The following is a 26,931-nucleotide window of genomic DNA, read 5'->3' on the forward strand; positions in this document are numbered from 1 at the left end:
CTTCATTCTCCTGCCTGTGACTGTTGGTACCTCTTTTCTTCATTGGGTTAGTTGTTTTCACCCATTAGGATTGGCTTAGACATCACTTCCACCATCTTTTCCTGGCCCCAGAAGATAAGGTGTACCAAATCATTTACACTATGTACATTTCCAAGATGAAAAATTTAAATTAAAAACATATATACCAACTGAAAAAGGAAATAAATACTAAAGAGACTTTCAAGATCTCTGGGACAATATCAGAAGGTCCAAAATTCATGACATTAAAGGCACAGAAGGAGCAGAAAAGAGATTGGTGCAGAAAGTAACTTTTGAATGAATAATCACCTCAAATTTCCCAAAATTTGATCAAAGACATTAATTTATAGATTTAAGAACTCTGTGAAATCCAAACTGTATAAACTTAAAGAAAATCACATAGACAGATAATAAAACTGCCCAACACAAATAGAGAAAAATCTTGAGAGCAGCTAGAAAAAAAAATGACATAATACGTATGGTAATAATAATTTGAAATACTACAGATTTCTCATCAGAAACCCTGAAAGGCAGAAGACGAAGGAATCAATTTAAATTGCCAAGAGAGTGGGGCACCTAGCTGGCTCAGTCTACCGACTTGTGACTCTTAATCTTGGGACCATGAGTTCAAGCCCCCTTTGGGAGTAGAGTTTACTTTAAAAAAATAAATTGCTGAAGGAACAGCCAAACCAGGATTCTATATCCATTGAAAGTACCCTTCAGGAATAAAGGCAAAATAAAGACATGCTCGGGTGAAGGAAAACAAAGAGAATTTGCAAACAACTCTTCAAGAAATACCAAAGGAAGTTCTTCAGGCTAAACATAAAATCATACCAGGGAGAATCTTGGAACTTTGGGAATAAAGAGAAACAGAAATGGCAAATATAAAAGACTATTTTCCTCCTCTTAGTTAAAAAAAAATATGTACGACCATTGAAACAAAAAAAAATTATAATATTGTCTGGAGGAGTTTCTAATGTATTTAGATATAATACCTACAAAAGTTTAAAGGATCAGTCTTGGGGTGAAGTGGTTGTAAGGACTTTACTTTTTAAAAATGTATTTATAGTGGCACACTGGTTGGCTCAGTTGGTTACGTGTCTGACTCCTGATTTTGGCTCAGGTCATGATCTCAGGATTTGGGATTGAGCCCTGCATCAGGCTTCACACTCAGCCGGGAGTCTGCTTGAGTTCTCTCTATCTCTCTCCCTCTGCCCTTCCCCCTGCACACACACACACTCTCTCTCTTTCTCTGTCTCCAATAAATCTTTAAAGAATTTATTTACAGCAAAAGTCAGTTGTGTTTTGAAAAATGCACACAGTTGTGGAACCAATATAATGGTCACAACACAGAGTAGTTCGAAAATAATGAATGTGGTCATTACCCCACAAAGTTGACTCAGGCCACGTTGTAATATTTTTCTTTCTCCCCTCCCCACTTCCCTAGGCAATCAGTGGTAAGTTTCATGTTATTGGAGAGGCTTTTGCATTTTCAAGATTTCCTATGAATGGAATCAGGCAGGTTGTATCCTCTTTTCCGGCTTCTTTCACTCAGCATAATGATTTTGAGATACACTTGTGTTGTTGTGGTCAAATACGTAGTGGTGTGTATTAGTGCATTGGATTCCCTTTGGGAAATCCAAGTGTACTGACAAATTATACATGTGTGAATGTAAGTACCAACATGCATGAGTAAGTGAGAGAGGTAAAGATTCAGAGAGACACATTTTGTATGTACGCCTGGTACAGCACTGTGGATATACAGCCGGTATTATAAATGTAGGGAAGATATTTCCACTTTCTGAGGGATGGCATATTTTCCTGGAAAAGGTTGAGGTCTAGGAGTCAATAGATATGATTGCCTAACTAATAATCATGATATGATTATTAACTGAACCATCTTGAGTAGGGTATTTAGCCTCTCAGTGACTAAAATTCCTTGTTTTTGAGAAAAGGGGGATAATGACAGCACATTATAAGGTTGTTATGGGCTTTCAAATGAGGTGAATAGTGTAAAGCACTGGGCATGGAAATTGACACATAGCAAACAATCAAAAACAGTGTCTGTTACTTTTTCTTTCTACCATTGGATTTGCAGGAGGAAAAAAAAATTATCACCCTGCTGGGGAAAAAAAAAAAAAAGGTAATAGCTTCTTTGAGCTTAATTGTAATATCATAGTGCCATCTGTTGACCATATAGAACTATTACATTACTTGTACTGTAGAGTTCATTTCTGACAAAGCCCTACCACGTCTGGACACCTATAGTTAAAATGTCCTCTCCAGTGTGGTCAGAGCTAGTGTTGTAGGGACGGGGATTGAGGGCTTTATTAAAGGAGCTTGGAGACCCTTCCCTTGCCTAGATAGCCTTGCCTGTCAAGAGGCAAGGATCAAGGAAAAGGGAGAGGAGCTTCCCCATACCTTACCCTAAGATGGGCAGATGACATATTGAGTGTGGAAACAAGTACATGAAGTCTTCTCATCCATTTGGCTGATGGAGAAAGGAGATGGTATTTTCTTCTGTTGGGAGGTCTGCACTTGAAAGATCTGGCCACTGTAGCTTTGGCCTGGAGTCCAATTCCATAGGGGTTTCAAAATCATGTAACCCCAAATACCACGTAAATATCCTTAAATGTGGAATGGAAGATCTCCCCCTCTGTTCTTCCAACCTCCCCCGCTGATTAGCATCAAGTTGCCCAGATTCCCTTATCCCCACTACCCACTCTAGTGGCTCCAAAATGAGTCTCAAGAGATGGTCACTCCTGCCATCTTTCCTGGGCCAACAAATCAAGTCAAGACCGGTCAGTTTATTGAATGTGAACTTTATTGTGGTTTGGATTATGTAAGGCAGTGTGGTGGGAAGGCACTGCAGAAGTTACACAGACTGGAAAACATGGTAAGAAATGAGTGAGTTAAAAAAAAGAAACCTACAAAATATATTTTTAAATGAGTGCGTGCTGGACTAGACTAAGTACTACAACTATGTTTTTTCTTCATCATTGCAGAAGCGTTGAAATATTGTCAGAAGTTGGGGTTGGGAGAGGTTAGGGAAGGCTTCATGGAGGAGGTGATGTCTATGCTGGACCTTGAAAGAAGGGTAGAATGTTGATAGATGAGACGGAGGGAACAACATTTCAGAAGGACTGACTCAAGAAAATTCCTTAGAAATACTGAAAAAAACAAGAGGGCAAAAAAAAAAAATGCTCCCAGGGGGCAAACCTTCCCAACTGGGAGGCCTAGGGTTGGGACCCAAAATCTCAAGCCCCCAGGTGGGGTCTTCAGTCCCAATGATATTAGGAGGCACAGGACAATGGGCTTGTTTGTAAACCTAGCAGCAGCAGGAGGTTTCACATTGCAGTCAGGGGCCCCAAATTGGCTGTACAATATGCCTGGGTGGGTTTTCTCATCCTTTTGGGGGTGTGTGGTACTTATTCGTCCTTCCTCTTGCCCGCTGACTGCCTGAATGGTAGTTCGTGCGCGCCCACGTGCGCGTGTGTGAGTGTAGGTGTGTGTGGATGGGTGGGGGACCGAGGCTTTGTCTCCCACTGCAGCTTCTTCCACGTTTCCCTCTTTGGGGCACACAGCTGGCTTCCATCGAGCTGGAGCTCAGGCCCTTCCTACTCACTGTCTCAACCTCACTGAATTCCAGCTCGTCATTAAGCACCTAGGAAGCTTCCTCAACATGAAAGTAAAACCTACTGTGGGGGGTGACTTGGGTGAGGGCAGGACAACACTTTCCGGGGGTGGTGATATTTGGTGGTATTTGATGGTGGTGGCAGTGGAGGTGGCAATGAGTGCTGGTGGTGATAAGGGCTGGGGACTCAGAAGCAGGCTCTGGCCGCTGACTAAAATGCTGCTGGCAAGTCTGTAGTGTTCAGTCAGGAGCTGGGATATCAGGCTAGACCAGCTTGGCCTTGATCACCCCTCCTCCCTCCTCAACATGCCCTACAGGGAAGAGAATGTTGGGTGCCTGAAAGCAGCAAAGCCTTCTGTAGGGTATCCAGGCCGTTGTTGTCCTGCTCAAATCGCACCCCCGGAAGCCCCAGAGATCTTTTTGTTGGCAGACATCTGTATGATCTCCACATAGGACTGTCACCTCCCCCTGTCCAGCTGCTGGAGGTATATAGGTTATGTAGCTACTGATGCTACCTGGATCGGGAGGTATGGGGAATTTATCAGAGGAAAAGGAAAGTTAGTTATTGTGAGTTTCTTTCTTTGAAAGGAGTATGGATTAGGTAAGACCTGGCTCCTGACAGAAAAGGGAAGGCTGGAAAGCTCTGTCAGGATTGCCTAGAGCTGAAGATTTAGAGCTCAGTGAGATCATCGCTGGAAATGACCTTGAAGCTGATGTGGCCCTGCTTGACTTTGGCAGTCGGGCCACCCTTCTTACGCAGGTACAGAGACTTCAGATCACGACAGTCGCTGGGGTCAGCATCCAGAGTAACTTGCCCCAGGAACTGATCACAGAATTTCCGGCTGTTCCACACCTGGAGAGACAAGTCAAGAAAGCGAATATGAACCACCCTCTGCAAGACCAGACTTGGCCCAATGGCATCTAGAACCCAGTGCTGAACTTGGAAAGCTCAGCTTTAAAACTGAGAAACTCTTTCCTGATAATGGGCTCTGGCTGACAGAAAGCTACCTCAAAAAGGAGTGGTGACAAGCCAGCCAGGAGAGCTCAAGGTCAGCCTCAAGCTATGTGAAGGCTTTGTAAAGGCAGCTGGGCAGAGGCACTGGGTCAGAAAAACAGCCAAAGGATAGTGGTCCATCCCGACCTAGCAGGATAAGGGTCATCTGACCTGGCATATGCTTCCCCTCATGGGATTTTATAGTATATGTCACATGTGTACCTGTGAGTGTGTGAGCTTCTGCCCACAATGAAAGGGATAGAGAAGAGGATATTTACAATGGAAATTAATGAGGAAGTCAGTGTCTGTGCTTGGTGGTAGGTGTGTTGGAGTAAAAACAAACAGCCAAAGACCAGGATGACCCTTGCTCTGTATCCTGGATAGTTGAGTACCCTAGATACTTGGGATAATCTAGCACCTGGAATGGAATGGGAGCCATCCAGGAGGCAGGGCGTGTGTATGTGGGGGGGGTTGTTCCCTGTTCACAGTCTTACCTGCACTATAATAGGAATGTCAGTGGTCCTTCTGTAGAAGATTGCCTGGGTGTCAAAAATGGCATGAACAGTATTCTTCTGGACAGGAGAACGGACTTCCTCCTTGCCACACTTGATGACCAAATACGGATTTACGGCTGGAACAAAGCGACAGTCGCGTTTAACAGAGTGATTACAGTACCCTTTCTAGACAGTCGAGAAACTAGTTCACAGGGACTTTTCAGCCTAACACCTGGGTTCCAGGTGACCTCGAACCCTGGTTCCCAATTCCCTTTTCTTCCCCATCCTTTATAAAAATGAATAGTATGTAGGCCTTGCCCAAGGAAGTTCACATCCCATTCTCTGTCCAGGTCAACAGCCATCCTGACTTTCCGAGGCTGAAAATACCCCTGGAGAGAAGTGTTCATGACCACCTTTTCTAAACATATGTGCAATAAATGAAACTGAAGTTTGCTTTCCCAGACACCTCTGTGGTTCTTACATTCATTGGCATACTTCTTCTCCAGGCCCTCTGCACTATGAACAGTGATCTGGGTCACCACCTTTGGGTAGCCACGAGCCAGGTTCCAGCAGGACATCTTGGGCATGTCCAGAGTCAGTTCCCTGGAACATCGAAGAGAAGACACGTTACTGATGATGAATGCCCTCTGATGCCCTCTGATGAGATTGGCCTGTTAAGGCAGCCATTGTTGCTGAAAAGCATGAAATGCTGAGTGACCCAGCTCATTCCTCAGACATGGCTTATATTTTATGAGTCTGTTTTCTTTTCCCTTGGCCTTAAGGACCAGCACATAAAGATCAGAGTAGACAAGGTTGGGGTGAAAAGGTAGCTTTGGTGACCCAGCACTCAGAATATAATAGAGGAGCAGTGAGGAGTGTCAGCTGCTTAAGAGAAGAATAGAGTCAGCCAGAAAATGGAAGAGAAGATGTACATGGGAAAGCTTAGGCTATAGGCCTATTCCCCTGAAATGGCAGCCCAGAGCTCTGAAGCTCAGACCTCTCCTGGGGAATTTTTCATGGTTACAAAAATAACCATTTTGAGAAATAGTTGTACCACCGTCATGTCAGTGAAGTCTGACTCAGACAGGTTGTCCTTTTGCATGTCTGCATAGGAGGAACAGGGTCGAGGGAAGTTGGTGGGGGGTCAGAACTGGAGGCAAAGCAGAGACTAGGAGTTTGCTGGGCTGGACACAGGAGCTGAACCTGAGCTGGACAGGCACTTCGGAGAAGATTCTCAGGAGAAACTCGCTGGTGCGGCCATGTTGGAACATGGTTGGGACAAGCACGTAGTTGCCTTTCTTCAGGTACTTGCTCAGAAACACGGTGCGGGTGTCAATGTAGGTGGAAGTTCCAGCACGCTCTTGGATGTAGAGATGGTGGAGACGGAACTTGCGGTTCATCTCTACCTGGAAATGAGACAGGACAAAATTCTCCATCCCACTCAAATCACAGTGTTTGTGTTAGGAGATCCTAGGTCCTCTGTTTTCTTTATCCTTGGACCTATCTTCATTCCCCTCCCCGCTGTGACTCTGTCATTATTCTCTCTGTTCCACATGCCCAATCTTACTTTGAAGAGCTCAAAGCCAATGATGTAATTGTCAGGTCTTCCCATGCGGCGGTAAGTACGCAGGTCCTTCTGCTGCAGTGACATAATGACCTTGTGCCCATCCTCGGGTACGGTGAAGATGTACTAAGGGAAAGAGGCCACCAAGGACTTTAGTTAGCACTTCCGTTTCAGCTGAGCCAGCTCAGATTTCAGGGAAAATAACTACATTGAGGAGCAGAGACTCCGATTATTTTCTGGGCTTTGCCACGGATCAGACACTGAGGCCTTGGCTAACTCATGGGCTTGCTAAGTGCAGATCATATATCATTACTCCCTATGGCATTTGGTACGGATTGAGAGACAACTTCATGACTGGGTCTTTGATGCCAAAAGGGTTATTCTTCTTGGTAAGATACTGGGTTTATTTTAAATTTTCCCTTGCTTCAAAAAGCTGCCCACCAAAAAATTCCAGAATCCATAAAGGCAAGAGGCACTTTTGTTTGGCTTAGACTAATACTATAGCATCCCCCTCAGCTAGCCTCCTACAGCCAGCCCAGATATGTGACTTGGGGTGGGGCTGGATCCACTTCCTTGGAGAACTGATTGATTGATTCTTTGCCACCCTCTGCAGGAAAGCTGCAGACCTGTGTCTGAGACTTGGAAACGTCATCTCAGGGCATCATCATGGCATTGGGCAGTAAAACTAAAAGGTATCTGATTGTTCCCTCAGCCATTCTATCTCTCTCTCTGTTTCTCTCTCTGCTTTTTTCTCTCCCTCCAGCAAGAAACAGAAAACAAATTCAGAACCATAGATTTGCAAGACCCATAAAGATCAATCTTGTGCAGACAGTTAAGATTGAAGCCAAAAGCCCGTTTCTCTAGCTCGATGTGCCTGATATTTGAAACATTTCCAGGGTTGTACATAGGGATGATGTCGGGTAGGGAACAGGGCGGTAATGGGAGCTTTCATTTCTTTAAGGACAATTAAGATGGAAAGAATGGGCAGGGGGGAGTATGAGTTAAAAAAAATCAGCCTACTCATCTTAGTGTCCTTCCAAATGCCTCGCCAATGAGGCCCATGGATAGAAAAGACATACCCACATAAGGTCAGTCAGAATTCTGGCCTCCCGTGTGGGTATCTCATCAACACATCTAGGGGCAAAACCATCAAGATTATTATAGTTTCAGGCTTTTGGATGTTTGGATTTTGTGCTTTGGGGCGTGCCAGGGCTTGACTCCAGTGGATCATGTGGAAGAGCATTGTAATGGAGGATGGATGGGATGGGGTTACTGATGGGGTAGTGCTTCGGATTCTGGGCAGAATGACCTGGCTCTGGGTGAGAAAAGGGAGGCATAATGATGGCATTCAGAGAAAAGTCAAGAAATGAAAAAGTATTGAGAGAGTGTCTGGAAGCAGATCCCTTCTGTCTGATGAGAGACAATCACAAAGAGACACCCCAGGCAATATGGTGCCAGGGGAGAGGCAGCCAGAGGAGATGGCTCCAATTTAATATTATTGCCCACATACATCGCTGCAGTAGACACAGTCTGCAGTAACTTACAGCATCTGAGCCAATCCCTAGACGCCTCGGTTGATGAATATTACACAACAGCTGCAAACTGAAAAACCGATGTCAAGGAAATACTGCAAGGTGAGATCTGAGTTCCTATGGCCTTGAGAAGTTGGAGGTAAAGCAAAAAGACCAAATTAATTCAAACCTGGGGATTCTGCAGGAAGGTATCACGATTGTTATAGCAGCCTCCTGACCGGTTCATCAGGGGATCATCATCCACAGTCCAGCATCCCACCACTGATTCCAGCTCCTTACGGCCAAAAAGAGGGTTGTTCACATTGCGGCAGACATTCAGTTCATGAAAGTTGCGGCAAAAGTCCTCCAGGCTCATCCTGAACAGAAGGAGGGCCGGAAAGAAATGAACATGGTGCTGAAAACCTACTGTGGTAGTTCCATGTAGGGAGCCCCAATGCCCTCAGCACAGAAACCAGCCACTCACCAGAACTCTCCATCGTCAGACATAACAAGCCCCAGGTTCTTGCGGTCTGCCACAGTCAGCTGCTGCCACTCTTCAGAACTAAAAGCAATCAAATGAAGAGATAAGCAGTTAGGTTTACCATTGACTTCCTACAGGAAGCACACCAAAGGACCAAAAGTGGTGGGGATTGGGCCTGCTTTATTTCACCTCTGGCTGGGTGATAGACCCCACAGATGCCACTAAGCAATGACAGCCTGCTAGCAATCTGGAGGGATGCATTGAGAGAACTACAGGGCTGTCCAAGTGAAACGTCACTCACATCTCGCTCCAGGGACCACTCCATTCCTGACGCCCCAAGGGATTCCTCAGGCGAACCATATAGAGCTTCTCAGTACTGAAGACTTCCAGCAGTCTCTCTCCAAGACGGATCTTACGAATATCAGTCATGGTGTATGTATGGCCCTTCAGGAGACCCCAGTCAGTTTCAACTTCTTGCTCCTCCTGATTGGGAGACTGAGAATAAAGGAAAATACATAAAGCCACAAGAATTGAGAGACCCAAGGCCTGGCTCCAACTCTTCCTTGATTGGTTTACCCCAGTATGGTCGAAGCCAGGTCTCCCTGAGCGGATAGAAATTTTATCCAGACACCTGACTGGACACAAAGCAAGTGAAAGAAAGGAAGTAAAGAATTTAATATAATAACCCACTTCAATAGTTCAGATTGAAACTACCCACAATAGTATACTGACAAGAGCAGCTTAAAAATTTGGTGGGCCTGGTTTATTGTGTGAACAAACAGCTATAACTTCCACCACCAGGGGCAGAGTCAGGAGGAATAATTTAGCAGAGGTTACTTACACCAGCTCAAAAACACTACTGGCCCCCAGTTTGACAGTTGGTACAGAAGGATAAAAAGTTAAAGCTCTGGGGCACCTGGGTGGCTCAGTCAGTTGAGTGTCTGGCCTCAGCTCAAGTCATGATCCCAGGGTCCTGGGAAAGAGTCCTGCATCAGGCTCCCTGTTCAGCGGGGAGTATGCTTCTCCCTCTGCCCCTCCTCCACCCCTGGCTCATGCTCTCTCTCTCTTACCCTCTCTTTGTCTGAAATAAATTCTTAAAAAATAAAGGAAGTTAAAGCTCTGTGGCCTCTGATCAAGGACTCAATGTATATTATTAATTTTCTGGACACCCTAATGCCTTCTCCTGAATTTCTGGGGGAAGAGTGACATTCCCTACTAATTTTGTAGTGTGAGCAAAGAATGATTGTTTTGGGGAGACAACAAACCTCAATGGTGCAACAGATCAGTCCTCCTTTGGTAAATGTTTTGTACAACTCCCCGAACAGCTTGTACTTCTCTTCAACCAGCTCAGTGTATCTTCCCTTCTGCATGTCGACAGTCTCAGCCAGTGTGCCAGTGAAGTCCACGATGATATCAGTGGTGGTCAAACCATCAAGGGCTTCATAGCAGCCAAGCAGCCTGGGTGCAAATATGCAAGGTTATCTCAGTAAACTGATTTTTCCAGGTCGAGAACATCTTATTCCCAAGAACTAGAACAGTTCTCGCCCAGCCGGCATTTACCAGCTGGCTTTTCTCGAGGTATGAAATGAGAGATATTCTGAGATTATAGTCAGAGATTTCTGAGCTTAGGTTATGTTGAGCAAGGACAGTCAATGAAGAAGCTTCCTTGTCTAGGTAAATATTAGGGAAGGAGAAAAAGGGAGGGCATCATGCTATGTGATTCACTGATTAGCAGCAGGAAGGGGCACCTAGGAGTAGGGAGGGGTTTTAACGGAGTCCAGAAGAGCTCATTTCTTTATCTTCCAGGATTTTTGAGGACCAGGCCTAGGCCCAAAGCAATGCCTTAGATCTGACTGGTATCCTATCCCATTTAAACTCAAGGGCTCGGCTGGGTGAGAATAATCTTCCAAGGACAAATACAGCCTTCCCTCCCTCGTCTACCCTGACCACTGACTGGTCAACCCTGCTCCTTACTTTGCATAAGCTTTTTCCAGTAGAGCATTCCAAAACTCATTCATGGAGGTGGAGAAGGAGAAAACCAGATCTCCATTGATGGTGGGCAGCAAGTCATCGATCACCACCTCAGTCCATTCTCCAAAATGCCAGAAACGGAAGCGAAATATCCCAGCATATTTATCGAGTTTTCGAGGGTCCCATTCCTGTTCCTTATGGTTGGGAATTGTCTGGAAATATAAGAACAGTCGTACAAGTGTTATTTGCCAGACTACACCCAAATACTGAGTTGCAGTTGACTTCCAGCAAAGATATATGGCAGTAGGAAGCACACCAAATAACTTGGTTTGGGTGTAGGTTGGGAAGTCTTAATTTGGGTATTTTTTGCCCAAATTTTGCTTCCCTAGGTCAGTTTTGTTGAGGATCATATTACCATGCAGGCTCCGAATACACATAGGGTGACTGAGGAGAAGCCAGTTAGGGATTCAGTTATTTCCCACAGATAATTTACAAACTTGATCATGAGAAACTGTCTATCTAAACATTCACAGTTGCGTGTTTAACCACCTAAATAAGGCATTTTAAAAGACAAAATCACTGAAAATACAAGACCCCTGTACTTTCAGGTTTCAAAGGTCTGTCCTAGAGATTTCATGTAGATTCTATAAGGATTTGATTCACACCTTGAACAAAATTATGTTGAAGAAATCCTCTTTTTATATTCAGTTACAAATTACTCTTCAAAAATTCTTTTTCTGAAGAAAAGTCAAATCAAGTCAACATTTCAATGCTTTCAACTTGACCTAAATGCTGAAGGAATTTTTTTACTTGAGAATTTATTAGAACCTTCTCAAAGAACTGTTTTCCATCTTTCTTGTCTTTTCTGTTATTCATATCTATGACTTCCTGGCCCCTGCTGGCTCTATCCTCCAATTGGTGCAAAGAACACCAGTATGCAGAGCTACTACATCAAAGGGCTACAAGTGACAAAAGGTCAACTAATGTGTGACAAAGCCAACAGAGTAAAATGTTTATGGTAAGAATCTAGGTGAGTATAGAGGTTCTCCCTGTAAAATTCTTTCAATTTTCTGTATTGGTTTAAAAAAAATCCTCATAATTCAAGAATTGAACAATCTAAAAACCTTAAACCTGATTTTCCCCAAATTACTAAGGAAGACAAGAAGGTGGAAATTGAGTGAGGTCTCAAAAGAGAGGGGGATACCTTTGTCCAGTGAGACTCCTGAACAGCCAAACAGGAAAACGCAGAGACCATCGGCTTGTGCCCCAGTCTCCCTTGGATCAGCTGGTGGTTGCTGATGTTGCCCACGATCAGACGGGGGTCGTCACAGATGTCCTATGGATACAACAATTGGTTCTAAGGGGTGGAAAGTGTTTCCCAAGAGTCAGCGTGAGCTGAGGTAGGCAGGACAAAGATAGTGACTAGGACTTCCATAAATGGGATAAAGGGAAAGTAGGGGTGGGGGGGGTTGTGAGGACAAACACAAAGCAGTCAATCATCCGGAGCAGAGATAGGGTTATGAGGGGAAGTGGCAGGAGAAATGAGAGGCAAGGATGCAATGAGACAGGTCGAGATAGGCTGGTGGGGGCGCTTAGAATTAGCATTGTGGTTCAGAAGAGTTTTCCCTAAAGCAGTGAGCTTTTGAAGGGAACTAGAGATTAGCACATTGCATTCCAGTCCTATTGGTCACTAGGAGATTTTCTGAAGCACCTGTGCCTGGAAGGATAATTGCATTTCAAAAGACAAGGCTGGATAGTGGTGAATGCTTCTCCCTCCCTGGGAAAATGAGTTAGGAGACCTTATACAGAAAGCCCTTTCCCCAACAAAAAGCAAAGGCAAGAGCAGTCTCCATGGCAACTAGATTTTTCTACATCTTTGGATGAATATAGATGGTGGCAGCTCTAATAGCAGGTGGTAATTGACCACTCACAGGAGCACTTCAACACACTCTTTTCCCACAGAGGTTGCTCTGAGGGAAGCCAGACAGAGGTGAGGGGCACTATTTATGTTTCCCCAATATGTCAACAGCTGTGCTATTCCCACGGTGAGTAGGAAAATGAGACCCAAATAAAACAATAACAACACGATGTTTGAGGGCACACTAAAGTTATTTCCAAAGTATAATCAGTGTCTAGAGGAAGGATCCCCAAAGTCTCTCTGGTGGTAGATAGAAAAGATTGAATAGCGTAGTGACACTTGAGTTGAAGCTTTAGGGATGACTAGCGTGAGGCAGTTCAACAAGAGAGAGGTATGGAGGCACAATGGGTAGAGAGGCATAGACAAAAACATCGCTGCCTCCATAATATCCCGTAATTGAAGACATGATAGTGTGACTCAGAGAATCAGCACTTGCAGAGTTCAAAAGCAGGAAATACCAACGAAGTCTTGAGTAGCTGGAGAAAGTTTCATGGAGGAAGCCGTTGGCCAGTACCTTGAGATTCTGCTTACCCAGCAGAAATAAATCTTAGTCTCAAGTGGGAAGAAAATCTAGACATATATCTTTTTAAAATTTATTAAATAGAGACAGCTATATTTTTCTGGTTCTCAAACCTCTTTTTTTTTTTAATGGACATAATTCTCCTTGATGAAGGGTCTGGTCTACAGAATGAAACATTCCATGTATTCTTTAAAAGCCAAAATCACTCTGGAAAGGAATAAACATCCTAGGCAGGGACAAATCCAAAATAAAGATTAATTGGGCATCCCTCTGCCAAAAAGAGAGGGTTAGGAAGGTTTTCAGTTTGGGATTTTCTGGTCTTTTTTAAATTAATTAATTAATTTATTTATTTATTTTAAGATGCATACCTAGTGTCTCGACGTTACTTTTTTGTCTTAGAAGAAGACTTCTATCTTAATATCTTTTTATGGTTTGGGACTTGCCTGTTTTTTCACTTATTGAGTATAGAGTAGGTATGTTGGGTGAATTAGGCCCTGATATTCTTTTTCTCCCAATTGTTTCTTTGCCCTTTCTAAGATGAAACTAAACACAGCTTTTTCTTGTGGGCCAGGTGTTATCACTTTATTTGGAGCAAGACAAGAAGTTATATAATGATTTCTTGGGTTTAGATTATGCAAATAATAGTTGCCTGGCATGGAAAAACAATAAAGTGAACACTGACGTATGGAAAAGTGTGCTTTTAGATTATTAAGGCAAATTATTTGCTGGTTTCACATAAAGTTGTTAGTGGTTTGGGTTACATTACAGTGTCTTGGATTGCCACGAAGCTCCCATTTCACAACAGGGATCCAGGCTCAGCAAACACTTTTGTCATGCCAGCTTTTATTCAAGACTTAAAGGGTCACATAAATGAACAAATACCTGTAAACAGAACTCAAATTGAGAAACTGGGTAATTACTCTCCTGTAGATCCAAGCTGAATGTGGTCATTGTGTGTGTGTGTGTGTGTGTGTGTGTGTGTGTGTGTGTGTGTGTAATCATGAAAGAATATAAATTTGGGCCCCCCCAAAATCTTTTGTTTTCTATTTCCTCTTATAAACTGGCCCATGGCCCAGTTTTCCTTTACCACTCTTCATGCATGATGGATGGCCACTTAATAATGGATTTTAAAACATGATAAATTAACAGCCATAGGTTGTCAAAGCTAAAAAAATCTTAGGGATTATTTACTCAACCTGATTATTTTGCAAAGGAGAAAAAGGCTCAGGAAAAGGCAGCAACTTGGCCTTCCAGGCAGGCAGCTAGTTAGTAGGAGAACTAGGACTGAAGTTTTAGATTCTTCAATAAGACATATAGTTAGGGAATATGCTTCATGCCTCTCTGCTGAACACTCGCCTAATAGCTCTTCATTGTTCTGGAAAGACTTGCTTAAGTTATATTTCAGCTTTTGGTTCCAGGCTAAATATCACCAATCGGCTTTAAACTCTTCAATTTAATTCACTCAGTGGGAATCAATCTCTGGTGTATGTCAGCATCGTGACATGAAAAGAGGAGAAAATCTTTATTATGCTACAACCTCTACCTCTTTCAGGAAGTCAGAGATTAGAAAGAAGCTAAAGAGGGAGAAAAGGTAAAGGGTAATAAGCCAGTGCAAACCTAACGGACAAATGGACTTTTTTGGTGACACATTTGAAAATAATGAAATGGCTGTTTATTGATTTTTTTTCCCCTAGTTTCGGACAATGGGGTGTCTTCATGTTGGGAGTAAGGAAGAAAGATGGGAGAAATTTTTCTGTAACTCTGAGCCTAGATGGAGAGTGAAGGGGCTATTGTGGCCTGAGCTCTGCTGGACTGGTAAGGAATGGAGTTGGGGAGAGGTCACAGCTCACATATTCACATATTTGGGTGGCTTGAGAGGGAGGGAAGATGCTGGGCCCCTAATGGCTCCCAGCTGTGTTGGCACAGTTGCTGTGTTCCTTGAACTGGATCGTTTGTCAAGGCAAAATAATTTCTTAGGGGGAAACACACACAACTAGAAAGTTGGACACCAAGAGTAAAGCCAGGAATGGTCCCCACATACCCCCATCCCTGAGTCAAAGCCCTCTATAAGCAAAACAGCTTCTCTAGGAAATATGTTCTCTTAGCTGAGCGCTGAGAGTCCTTGCCATTGTCCTCACCTCATCTCCTTTCGCAGAGACCTCTGGAAGACTGGGGAGGGAGACATAGGATTATCAGGCTTGTAGCATTTCCAAGAGAGCTCCAGGCTTGCCATGCTGAGGGGTTAGGGGTCCAGACACCCAAGTCACGACATAATTATCTTATTTGAGCCTTTAGGCTTTGGCTTAGAAGACTCCAAGTATAAATCTCAAACTGCTTAAATTGGGAGGAATGTACACATCCATGAAATGAAATACTGTTCAGCCATCAGAGGGACAAACTGATTACATGCTGTCACATGAATGAGCCTTGAAAATGTTATGCTAAGCAAAAGAAGCTACTTTTCTGTTCCAAGTAAAGTCTCTAGAGCCAGGCAAATCTAGATAGAAACCCAAAGCAGATTAGTGAGTGCCTGTGATGGGGTGGGGGGTGTTACTCACTGCAAAAGGGTACAAAGGGTCTCATGGGGATGATGTGACTGTTCTACTGTGAAGTTTTTGCAACTTGGTGAATTTACTAAAAATCATTGCCTCGTACTCTTCCAGCAGGTAAATTTTACAGTCTCTAAATTGTGCTGTGGGAAAGCTGGTAAATGGCACAATTGAAAATAAGCAGGACCGATGGAGATAAATGGGATGGACCCATCCAACTCTCTTCGACTGTGTCACCGGTGGAAACATGAGGACAAGTCAGGTTGGCGGGACATGATCTCTGGGAAGGATAAGAACTTTATGACCAGCCTAGGCCAAAACTACTGCATGGAGGTGCCCCATTCAGCAGGGGGCTGGAAACGTCTATTAGCACAAAGAAAAGTGTTTCCCCTTTACTCTTTCCTTCCAGGCAATCTGTCACTGAGGGCTGTGTATTCTGCTTCTGATGTTGCCCCTTATTGAACTTTCCCTTCCATTCTTACCACCTTTGGCTTTCATCCAGACCCTCATCACCCTCCTCCCACCTGGGGTAGTGAAATGGCCCCTGGGGAGGGTATTCCTCATGAAAGAACCTGGGCAAAGGAAATGGTAAGTAGGGACAGAGCTCAAAACTCGACCAGAGCTGACAGAAGATCTTGTGCAGGTTGTCCTCCCTTCCCCCACAGCTGCGGCACAAATCCCCATGAGGGTTTGAACCTCTTTAGTCAGGGATTAGATGTGTCTGACTCTAAGACACTACTGTAGCTGGGTATGAGTCAGTCAGGAAAAAAAGCCAGAGTGGAGTAGGAGGGGAAAGTGGCTGGAGAAGAGATTTTTTATGGGAATTTGGCAGCCAGATTTCAGCCCTAAAGATTCTACCTGAAGCCTTACAATCACACTGTAAGTCAGTATAAATCGGCATAGTTTAGAATTTACTATGACTGTATACGATGAAGCTCCAGAAGGACAGGAAAGTTCAGGAACACATGTCTCAAGCCATAAACCAGTGTACCCAGGAAGCTGAGCCAAAAGCTGGGGCCAGCGGACCCCTGGAGGAGTTAAGGAGAAAAATTTTTCTCTGGAGGGTATGGCAGATAAGCCAGCCCTGAGTAACTGCAAAACATTCCCATAATCCCTGCCTATCTAAAGTGGCTCCTTAGGACACAGCAAGGGAGGGGCAGTTGGGAAGAAGGGGACACTTAATCCTGCCCGAGGATACTGGGGGCTTAACTGAAGTCATTTCGTTCAACTAGCAGTGGGGTTTACAGGCATGAAGGCTTATAAAGGCGGAAGCTTTCAAACATGGGAAAGGAAAGAAACAGAGACTATCAGGTTAATCGTGCTTCTTCCATTTTAGAGACTTCAGAAAACAGCCCTGTTTGAGGATGAGGCTGTGTGGCATGCCAAGGGCCAAGATGTCTGTGAGATTTCCTACAAACCGGGCTCTCAACCTTGCCAACGAAGCGGGTGAGGCCAGCGACCCATCTGGTCTTCCTGAGCCAATTCAGAGAGGCCCAGGGCTGTCTCTCTGCTTTCCTGATGGGAGGCCAGAGAACTTTGACGTGGTTCTTGACCACAGGCTTGGCCTCCACTCTGGCTGGAAAGGAATCCAGAGCCTTTTGAGGAGACTCAGATGGTGGTCCAGAACCTTGTTTTTCCCTCCTTCCCACAAGAGGTCCCTTCCCCAACCACTCCAATCTGCTGATCTCCCCCTTCTTCAAAACCCTTCAGGATTTACTGTCTGTATGCCTAAAGATAACATTCCTTATATCAGGCATTCATTTATTATTTAACTCTTTGATAGCTCAATAGCCACCTCTCCCACTAGAATGGGAGCACCTCGCCCCAGACTGTGTCTGTTAATTGCACAGAGGGTGCACAGAGTAGGTGCTCCATAAATGTTTTTCAAGACGCTCCCTTTGGGCTTAAGACTAAGCTCACAGTGTGTTCTCGGAAGGGAGAATATGGGTAATTTAACAGATGTACAGCATTGACCCAGGGAGGAGGAATGTGGGAACCGACTGGAGGGAAACTACAAATCTTAGCAAAGGAGGGGACCCAAATAGCTCTGTGTCCCGTTCCACACAGCGTGGCAGCATGGACTTTGGGGTCAAACCTGGATTCAAATCCCAGGGTGTCAGCAGTTGGACCCTGGGCAAATTCTTACCTTGTCTCTGAGACCCAGTATCATCATCAATAAAATGGACAAAGTAATATTTACCTCTAGTTTTCAAACCAGAAAAAAGAATCACATTGGAGAAATGTATACAATACCTACCTTGCCAAGCCATGGTGAATGAAGAGGAAATGAAAAAAAAAATGTACAGAAAAGTCTAAACAGAGTCTCTAGGCCCGTGGTAGGCATGACATAAATGCTGATTCTTTTTCCTACCCACCCCAATTCACCCTCTCTTCCTGATACCTCTCACCCTGGAAGGGGTATTCCTTGCTTCAGAAGCGAGATGGATTCTTGCCCTGGTTATCAAGTTTTTCCCTTCCCTGTGAATCCATCTAGGATTCAGTCCACAGAATTTGGAAGAAGGCGGCAAAGGACAAAAGGCCTGAGCCAAGAGAGAGGAGGAAGCATGTGTCTCAAGACCCAGCTAGTACAGAAAGCATTGTCAGCTTGGTTCACATCTGGGAAATGGCTTCATGTTGGCTTGCAACTTTGCCACCCGTTGGGTCTCCTCCTACCTCCCCCAGGACCTCTTCCTCATCAATCATTCCTTCCCTCTCCTGTGTCTTCAACCTCTTCTTCTTTACTGTTTACTCTTTGGCCTAGAAATACATTCAAGTCTGTCCTATTTTAAAAAGATATCCTCTCCACCCCCGCACAAAAAAAACCGTCCTCAATTTCCTGCCTCCTTTTCAGCTATTTCTGCCCTATCGATGTCCTTTCTTTCAGATCCAGGCATCAGAAAAGAGTAGTGCCCCTCATGATCATCAGCCATTCATAAGAGTGGCACTGAGACTACATATCTTTATTTGCTCCGTGCATTTCTGCAAAAACAAAACAAAACAAAACAAAACAAAACAAAACTTACCCCTCTGCATACCGATTTAGTGGCTAGTGAATTCTGCTCACGTTTCCCGGATTTTTACTGCAGGTCAGTGATCTGTAGGGATGTCAACAACTGCAGGCGCAGAAGGTCAGGAGGACTGTCATATTCCTTCCGATGGAGAGGACTTCTCCCAGTCTCATACTCTCAATGGCTATCATACTTTGCAAGCAAACACTGAGACCTGTCCTTCCAGTCATATAGGAGACGCAAGAGCCTTAAAGGGACCAATGTATCTTGGCACCACCTGCTGGCAACCTACGGCAACTGCAATGGCTCTCGTGAGAAGTCCATTTCGGAGCGTAAGGTCTGGAAATGCCAACTAAAAAGTTGCAACCAAAAAGCCTGTACATTTCCTAACAGCCCTCTATGGCCTTTGGGAAGCCACTTCGGGAAGGCTCTCAGGTGTAATATCCTTCCTCCAGTTATACGCTTTAGAGAGGGCGAGGTTGCCTGCCATTTATTCTACAGATTCCATCATTCTATCATTGTATACACTGAGCTCCCTCTCACGCAGGGCTGATGAAGTGGTCCTGAGACTTGCTTTAGAGACATAAAATATAGCTGTTTCACAGAGAACCATAATAACTATTGATAGGTGGTAAAAAGAGCTACACTCCTACTTAGATCCCACTTGGCTGATGGTGGGGGGAATCCAGGAGACAGTACCCAAAGAGTAACTGAGAAGTCTCCCCTCCTCCCCCCATGCAAACTCCATCTTGTCCTTGTAGAGTTCATTTCATTTATGCTGGTCCTATCAAGAGTTTTGTTGTTCTTCTTTTAAATTTGCTGTCTGACCAAATATGACTGAAATTCAAGATACCTCAAGCTAGAGTCAGAAGCACCGATCCGTAACACTTGCCATATTAAAGCTGTCTCCTAAATCACTTTGCATGTGGTAGGCTGTGTGAGAGAAACAGCGCACCAGACAGAGTTATGATGAAAGAGATCGAGAAGGGGACAGAAAGTAAAAAGCAAAGCAACCAATAAATAAAAGACAGAGTTACCTGGGGACGTTTCCACACCACCTTCCCAGGAAGCAGCCGGTTGTAGAAAAGTGAATCATTCTCAGGCAGAAAGGTCGGGTCACAGAACAGTCTGCCATCTTTGATGCATTCCTGCTTCAGTTCCTGGTACTTCTGGTTTTTGAAGACCTTCAGAGGAGGACCCATACTGCCGAACTATGTCTAGAATGAGAAAAATTGTGGTCATTGGAGGAAGAATTCTTTTGAAGATTACCTGAAATTAGACAAAGAGTAGTCACCCCAGTGACTTATTCCTGGAGCTAGGAATGTGGAGCTTGGCTTCAGAAGAAGAAAAGTGAAGATTTTCAGGGAAAGTAGGGTCCAGGCTCAGCATGGAGCTTTGCCTAAGGTGCCTAAAACATTTGGGGGCCTCAGTTTCTTCCTCTGCCAAATAGGGCAATATAGGCTTGAACAATATTATTGAAAAAATATAAAATAAATGTTAAGATTGCTCATTAAATGTGAGTCATTAGCATTTAAAGGGCTATCTTCCATTTTACGTAGAGAAGCTTTCAAACAAAGGATAATTTTAAATTCAAAGATAAAAGAAAAAAGTCATTTTATTACATTCAGAATAAGTTGGTACCCTGAGGGCCACACATTTTGTGCTTCCGGGGAGAAGCAGCCCCTTTCACTTCTATGGAGCCCCTTTACACAATTCCTTCCCTTTTATCATTTAAAGAGCTTTGCATTTTTTTATTACTGGCCAAGAAGGCTAATGCAGGCAACAGAGCTCAGCAGATGGCCTCCAAGATAGAAAGATTGTTTGTGTCTCTTTCTTCTTCAAAGCCTAACATGCAATCATCTGCCCTCTTTAAAAGCAAGACTCTGAAATTCAATTACAGTAATTTGATGGACTATAGATTCTTATCCCATGGCAATACATTGTTGCTTTCTTTGCTTTAAAAAAAATCTCACATGGCTAGAGAATTAATATAGTGGCTCTTCAAGCAATGGTCTATCTGAGTGCCCCACACTCAAATGTCCCTAACATTTATGGGGATAATTTGAAAGACAACTTTGATTTTAAGTAGCTTTGGGGTGATAATAAGGTTCTCAATCCCCTTGCTTGATTCACAAAGATAGATTTGTAATGATTTTAATGATTCTCGATGCTCAGTGGTTAGTAAGAGGAGGGCTGTGAAATTTACATGGTGCCAATTATTTTAAAAATACATTTTATGGATAAATGTCTATATTTCGTGATTGCATGAAGGGCAGAACAGGCAAATCTAAGGTCCAAGTATCTGCTGAAAAGTGGGCAAAGTTTGAAAAAAAAACTAATCAGCACTTTAGAGAGTGTCTGTTTAGGTAACACAGCTCAAATCCAATTAATAAAGAGGGAGCCACTATTTTATGAAAAGTGAAATAATAATCAGACCTCTCTACTATCTTATTTCATGTCCTTTCAGTATTACATTGAGATGCCTTACTGGTAAGGAAGACTTCCTATTTGAAAACCATAAAAAAAAATTGAATTTGACGTTAGTTGCAAACTACAATATATAAAAACAAACTTATCCCTTCTCTGAATTCAAAGAATAAGAAGCTGAAAAGAACCATAGTTTTTTTTTAAACTAATATATAGCCTTATTTATTGACCATTGTTTTTCAAATTGAAGGTTACATACAGGACACTGCAAAATACCAAAATGCCTTTGGTCATCAGATTCAATTCTGTTCACATATTTTAAATATTAAAGTGTATCTCATTGTATTTGGAGGCATGAGTGGTATCAGTAATAATTTTCTGTTAAGCAGCATCAGAGCCAACTGAATGTACACTCAGTTTCCTTTTTGGAGCCTGTTACAATTGGACCCTAATTTTCATGCGTGCTCTAACTTATAGCAAACACTACTGTGCCTCTGGCTTTCCCTGGAAGGTTTGATGGACTGCCAGAAGCTGGGGATTGTAAATGGGGGATAGTCTGGGGCAATTAGGATATTTAGTTTGCCAGAACCTCCTAGTCCTTGAACGTTTTGGATAAATGGGTATTTCCTGTTCTTGCGAAGGCCCTCTGCCCCCATGCCTCCCTTGCTACTCAGTCAACGGGCGAGTCCCTGTTATATAAGGAAGGCTTGTCCATAGACAGAAGCCACATTAACTGAAAAGAAAATCAGGTTTGATTTGAAAAACCAGTATGATCCCAGTAGACCCTTTCAGAGACACAATATCCAGCTGATGTGTATAGGGCAAGGTTTCGGGTGCGAGCACTTGCATTTGGGGGGTGCACAGTAAATATGGAATAGCAGGCTATCAGCCTGAAATTTGACAGGCTTTCATTTGAATAAAATCGTAGCCTCAAGTCCCGTTGGACCTGCAGAGTAGAGCTGTGCCCCGTTTCTGGCTTGGTTCCTCTGTGCCTCTATTTTCTCATCAGGGTAGTGGGGTTATCTCTCTTGCCCTCCTTACCCTGTGGCTGTACCTAATGAGATGGTTAGAGCAAAAGTGCTTTGAACAAGTGGAAAGGGCTCCGGAAAGGCAAGATACACATCATCAGTGCTCTCATGGCCTGGCACGGAGCTGGGCGCACAACCCGCTGTCCAGGAAATATTTGTTGAATGGACAAATGGTCTTACACAGACAATTAATGTTTGCATGTATCGTCTGAAACACGCATTTTAGTTCATGTTCTCTTCCCGGCAGCCATGTTTAGGAGGCATTATCCGGGCCCTTTATTTTGTATCTGCAGAAATGGCAACTCTCAGAAGGGACAGTTAGAAATGTAAAACTGACTCCAGCCCGGGTCTGTGTAATGTCAGATTCAGCGTGCAGCGTTCCCTCACACCACACTGCTTCTTTTGGTCACCAAAGGGACTTTTTTTTTTTTTTAAGCTCAAATGAGGGAAACCCTCCAAAGCAAACATGATGCCTAACTTGGAGTCATTCTGCCTAGAATTTATTGCCATGGTGGATATTGAAAAGGTTCTTTATGTCCACGGTCTGATGATCATGGGAGAATCAGAACCCTTCACCTCGGAGGGTTCATTAGATAAGTCTGGAGGAAAAAAAAAAAAACTTCTGGAAACCCAGAAATTTGTAAGTCGGGTTTGTCGGTTTGTCACAAACAATTTGCCCCGCCAGAGCCCAGGAGAGTGGGGAAGGGAGCGCTCCTTCTTGGTTATCTTACTGCACCCAACTGCGAAGACAGGAGGGCCTTCAAGTTAAAGATGGCATATTCAGAAAGTCAGTAAACAGAAACAAAGCTAGGGCTTAGGGTAGAAACCAAAGACAGCCTCTGGCTAACAAATGGACTCCGTGTCCTGAGGGTCGTACATATCATGGGTGATTGGGTGAAGCCGAGTGTGGGCTTTTGCATTGAGATGACGGTGGCAAGCAGTACGATTTCAATGAGGATGTACTGCCTAGAGATAGAGCATGAAGAAGGCTGTGGAGATGCAGGCAAGTGGGAGGGGTGGGTCCAGAGGATGGAAAGTGGGAAATTGCCAGGGGAAGTTGGGGGAGCTTGCCACGTAGAATAATACAAGGGCTGCAGTTGGAGGATGGAGTTTTTGCTACATACTGGACTGGAAATCTTGGGGGGTAGGGTACTGGGCAAACTCCTAAGAAGAAAATCACTCGTCCATCGCCTGTGGGTCAGCCTTAACATAGAAACCAGATTTTGCTCTAAAATGGGAAATAGGCCTCAGTTTCTTAAAGAGAATTATTTTCTGATAGAGGAAATCTGGTCTGCAGGCTACAAGCTGCTTTTGCCCAGGGTGAGTGGGAGAGGAAGGGCAGGCATTTAGGGGGAGAGAGTGGGAGAACATGGCTCCCGAGGTGGTGTCCTTGGCTGGCTTCCCTCCCTCCCCGCTCCACCCCCAGTTTCCCCCTCTGTGCTGTACTCAAAGCAAGATAGAAGGTAACAGCTATTAGGAGTTTTCAGAGCAAACCGAATGCAGGAGACCTAGCTCTGTCCAGGCATGAAGTAGGCACCACTTTAGCCTCACAGGCAGGGGTGCTGTGGAGAGGCAGAAGCAATAAAAACTCAGCATCCACGTTCCACAGAGTGCTGGCTTCAGCAGCACAGACACTAAAATGGGATGATACTGAGAAGATTAGTGTGGCCCCCACGCAAGGATGACAGGCATGCTCCCCAGAAAATAGTGCTTCCCATGGCTTTACAGGCAGTCATAGCCCACATCTATGCACACGCCTCTACCAGGGAACATATGGCTGACCAGATTCCAATGGTTGGCCAGATATCCTGGGGTTGGAATGGGACCATAAATGTCCTCGGATCCAGCCTTATCTGGGACACATCTACTCCATCCAGAGAGAAGACTGTTCAAAGAAATTGGAAGAAAAGAAAAAAGAGTGCACAATTCCCTTTAATTCCATTATTGAAGAAATTTATCAAAGAATACAAAACAATTTGGAATCGTAAAAAGAGCACAAGTGGTCAGCGGATCCAGGATCAAGTCCCAAATACCACCGTTTAATGTAGATAACAGTTCTGTCCCTCAGTTTCACCGTCAGCACGATGGAAATACTGTGGCTGTTTCGTATACCTCAGGGTATCACGCTGGTGGGGGTGGGGTGATCTAATAAAATTAATATGCAAACATACTTTTAACTGTTAAACATACGACGAATGTCCAGCATTGGTATTAGAAAACATGCATTTTTAGCACATTAAATCTCATCTCTGTCCTTAGGGGAAAATGAGACGTAATCACCTGCCTTAACTAAAATTTTCACTGACCTTTAAAAGACCGATATAAAATGGCCCCTCTGCCATTCGATACCTTCTCTCTCTTCCACCTCTTCTTCTTGACTGGCTTGCCCCACTACATGTTTTCCCCCCTCTTGGATGAATAAGCCCATCCTATAACTTGCATTTCACAGGCTTGCGAGAATCCGCTTCCAATTTTCATAGAATGTTAACCTGGAAGGACCCTTAGAAATCATGACACCCAGCTCCTGGCTTTCACAGGAAGGTGAAAGCCCGGGTCCAAGGTGACATACACAGTTAATGACAGAGCTGGCCTGAAAACTCAGACCTCCTGCTTGTGAGAATTCTCATTGTCTTCTTCTCACAAGAATGCATGCAAGAGTTCTGCGCTTGAATTGCAAGCTGTCAGAAGGTGAGATGATTTCAAATCAAGGCTAATCAAAGAAACACTGTCTGGGGGTCACAAAGGGATTTTTTTTTCTGCTTTTAATTCAGGAACTGAAAACACCCAAGGATGTGGTAAGATTTTTTTTTTTAACCTATTCCTCACAACGCAAGTGTTTAGACTTATCCCTGGCCTGCTAGGGATTCTGTAAGGATAAATAAAGACCAGAATTCAAATTCCAAGTATCACACGTGTACACACGCACATGCAGACAAACTGGTAGGGGAGTTAATTAGCAGCCCCCACCCCCTCAACTGAAGAATCGTTTTTTAATTCCCCCACACTATACAATGTCCTTAATTTTACAATCGAGATTAACAAATGAGACGTTAGCCATATTTCAGTAAAACATGAATACAAACCACAATGCTTTATCCTGAAGCCAGAGGAGACCGTCGGGATGCTAGAATTTGTTTCATTTTCTGAGAAGATTCTCCCCAAACCGCAGGCTCCAAATCCTCAGAACCGATTTTCAATTGCAATACGTGGATCCTTTCACTGCCCTCCCCCCTCCACCCCACTCTGGCCAAGTAGCCCAGTTAAGCCCCTGTACCGTGAGTGGCAGCGGAGTGGGGAGGAAGGGGATAGAGCCCCCACTGCAAATCAAAGTTTAAGCTAGAGGGAAAATCAGAGAAGAAGGTCAACCTGTCACCAGGGCAGGAGGGACCCCCCTGACCGAGCAGACGGGACAGCCTTCGCTGCCACTCTGTCTTGTGCAAGAGCACACAGCCCGTGCACCCCAATTCCAGGGTTTTTAAAGACCTTTTGTACACAGTGTAGATCCATGATCATGCCTGCATTTCAATAATTTGCCCACACCTGTGGGTCAGCAGATGCCAGAAGGAAGCCCTGTCAGCCTTGAGAGGGTTTCTCCCTCCACACCTCCCTTCCAGGTTCGTTCTTCCTTATCAGGTACTTTGTGTCACAAGAAGACAAAAACAACAACAAAAAAGAACAACCCCACACACAACTGACCAGATATCACCAGAAAAATCTCATCGCCAGAGAACCACAATCCCCCCGATCAGAGAGTGTCCCATCCATTTTGAAGTTTTCAAACTATTCCTCACGCCTATTGGATTCCGACAACTCATAAAAATTACAGCTGCAGAGTTTGATCAACTATAAAGTTCAAGTTGCTTCACCTCCTCTAGCCTCCAAGTTATCCAGCAAAGAAAAGTGTGCAAATGTCCTCTCTGCTCACCTTAGTTATCCCAGGAGCTTTGCTGCTGCTGTCGCCGCCGCTCTTGGCCAGGTAACCCCTACAAAGTCTGTCCAGTCAGTGCAGCTGAACAAAGATTCTGGCTTTCTTAACCTGAAAACTATTTGGGCTGTACCAAGCTCTGCTCACAGGGGGAGGTGCCTCACAGAAACTTCAGGAGCCTTTGCCCCGCCTCGCAGTCAGAAACTGATCCTGAGTCATGAGGAAAATCTGGAAAGCTCCCCCTGCCAGATGTGCAGACGGGATGCCCACTCCAGATCCACCCACCAGCAAATTGGAAAACTCAGGAAGCCACGTTTGAAAGCTCTCTCTGTTCCAAGGAGAAAGAGGACTTTCAGGGAGGGGTCTGATAGATTTCTGACTTTTCTGTCCTGGGGTGAAGAGTGCAGATGACTTGAGAGGGGACATGGAGAGAATAATCGGGAAGTGTCGACAAAGTTCTTAGGGGCCAGGCTGCAGACATGGCCCTTGTATACGGATCTCTGAGGGTGGAGAGGGCTCCTGCAAGTGAGTGGGAGAGAAAGCAAAGCTGATGGGACACAGGGAAGAAAAAGATTGCTTTGTGAAGCCACAGGTTACTTTTGGCCAGAGGCAGAGAGAAGGGAGTGTGAAGAGGGAAGGGAGTGGGGTTTGATTCCAAGGCAGTTAGTTTAGGAAGCCTAATTTCAAGCAAGGGGGCCCTGGTGATTCTGCCTGGCCCTGTGAGGCAAAAAGCAGAGCAAATAAGTGTCTGCTCAGAAGGGCCAAACCAAGAGGCTTCAGGGGGCTACTTCAGGGCAATGCCTGTAAAAGCCTCTGCTGTGTCCAGTCAAGGCCCTGTTCCCTGAGACATTCACTGGGACCCAGTCCCTGGGACGCCATTCCCCAGTTG

The 26,931-nt window shown here is 44.4% G+C and overlaps 1 protein-coding gene and 1 non-coding gene across 5 annotated transcripts; one reads left to right on the plus strand and one right to left on the minus strand.

Annotated features, from left to right (window-relative positions):
• Positions 1–2,824: 2,824 nt before the first annotated feature.
• CAPN6 (calpain 6) lies at positions 2,825–26,170 on the minus strand. Of its 4 annotated transcripts, none has more exons than XM_032837087.1 (13): positions 26,043–26,170; positions 19,700–19,879; positions 11,872–12,003; positions 10,671–10,879; positions 9,962–10,154; positions 8,998–9,191; positions 8,700–8,777; positions 8,406–8,592; positions 6,708–6,830; positions 6,344–6,546; positions 5,622–5,743; positions 5,141–5,277; positions 2,825–4,505 (listed from the first exon to the last, which is right to left on the minus strand). In XM_032837087.1, exons 2-13 carry the CDS (start codon positions 19,862–19,864, stop codon positions 4,323–4,325), a joined length of 1,926 nt encoding a protein of 641 aa, XP_032692978.1. In that variant the 5' UTR covers positions 19,865–19,879; positions 26,043–26,170; the 3' UTR covers positions 2,825–4,322. The 4 variants fall into 4 exon arrangements, with proteins under 4 accessions (XP_032692978.1, XP_032692980.1, XP_032692981.1 ...); XM_032837089.1 differs by lacking the exons at positions 19,700–19,879; positions 26,043–26,170 and adding exons at positions 13,872–13,987; positions 18,678–18,856; XM_032837090.1 differs by lacking the exons at positions 19,700–19,879; positions 26,043–26,170 and adding an exon at positions 18,690–18,856.
• Positions 23,728–23,835, plus strand: LOC116854922. Its single transcript, XR_004380247.1, has one exon. It is a non-coding gene; the product is annotated as a U6 spliceosomal RNA (small nuclear RNA).
• Positions 26,171–26,931: the final 761 nt, after the last annotated feature.

Source organism: Lontra canadensis, unplaced genomic scaffold (genome assembly GCF_010015895.1).
Source record: "Lontra canadensis isolate GAN:19392208 unplaced genomic scaffold, GSC_riverotter_1.0 scaffold96, whole genome shotgun sequence".
NCBI lineage: Eukaryota > Metazoa > Chordata > Mammalia > Carnivora > Mustelidae > Lontra > Lontra canadensis.

What these genes read in the sequence shown, in the direction of transcription:
- CAPN6 (XM_032837087.1), bottom strand. Translation starts at nt 19,864, where the DNA reads ATGGGTCCTCCTCTGAAGGTCTTCAAAAACCAGAAGTACCAGGAACTG. An exon ending in AGTGGTCCCTGGAGCGAGAT is followed by an intron (nt 8,778 to 8,997) that starts GTGAGTGACGTT and finishes GATTGCTTTTAG; the next exon opens with TTCTGAAGAGTGGCAGCAGC. An exon ending in ACATTCCTATTATAGTGCAG is followed by an intron (nt 4,506 to 5,140) that starts GTAAGACTGTGA and finishes TTGTCTCTCCAG; the next exon opens with GTGTGGAACAGCCGGAAATT.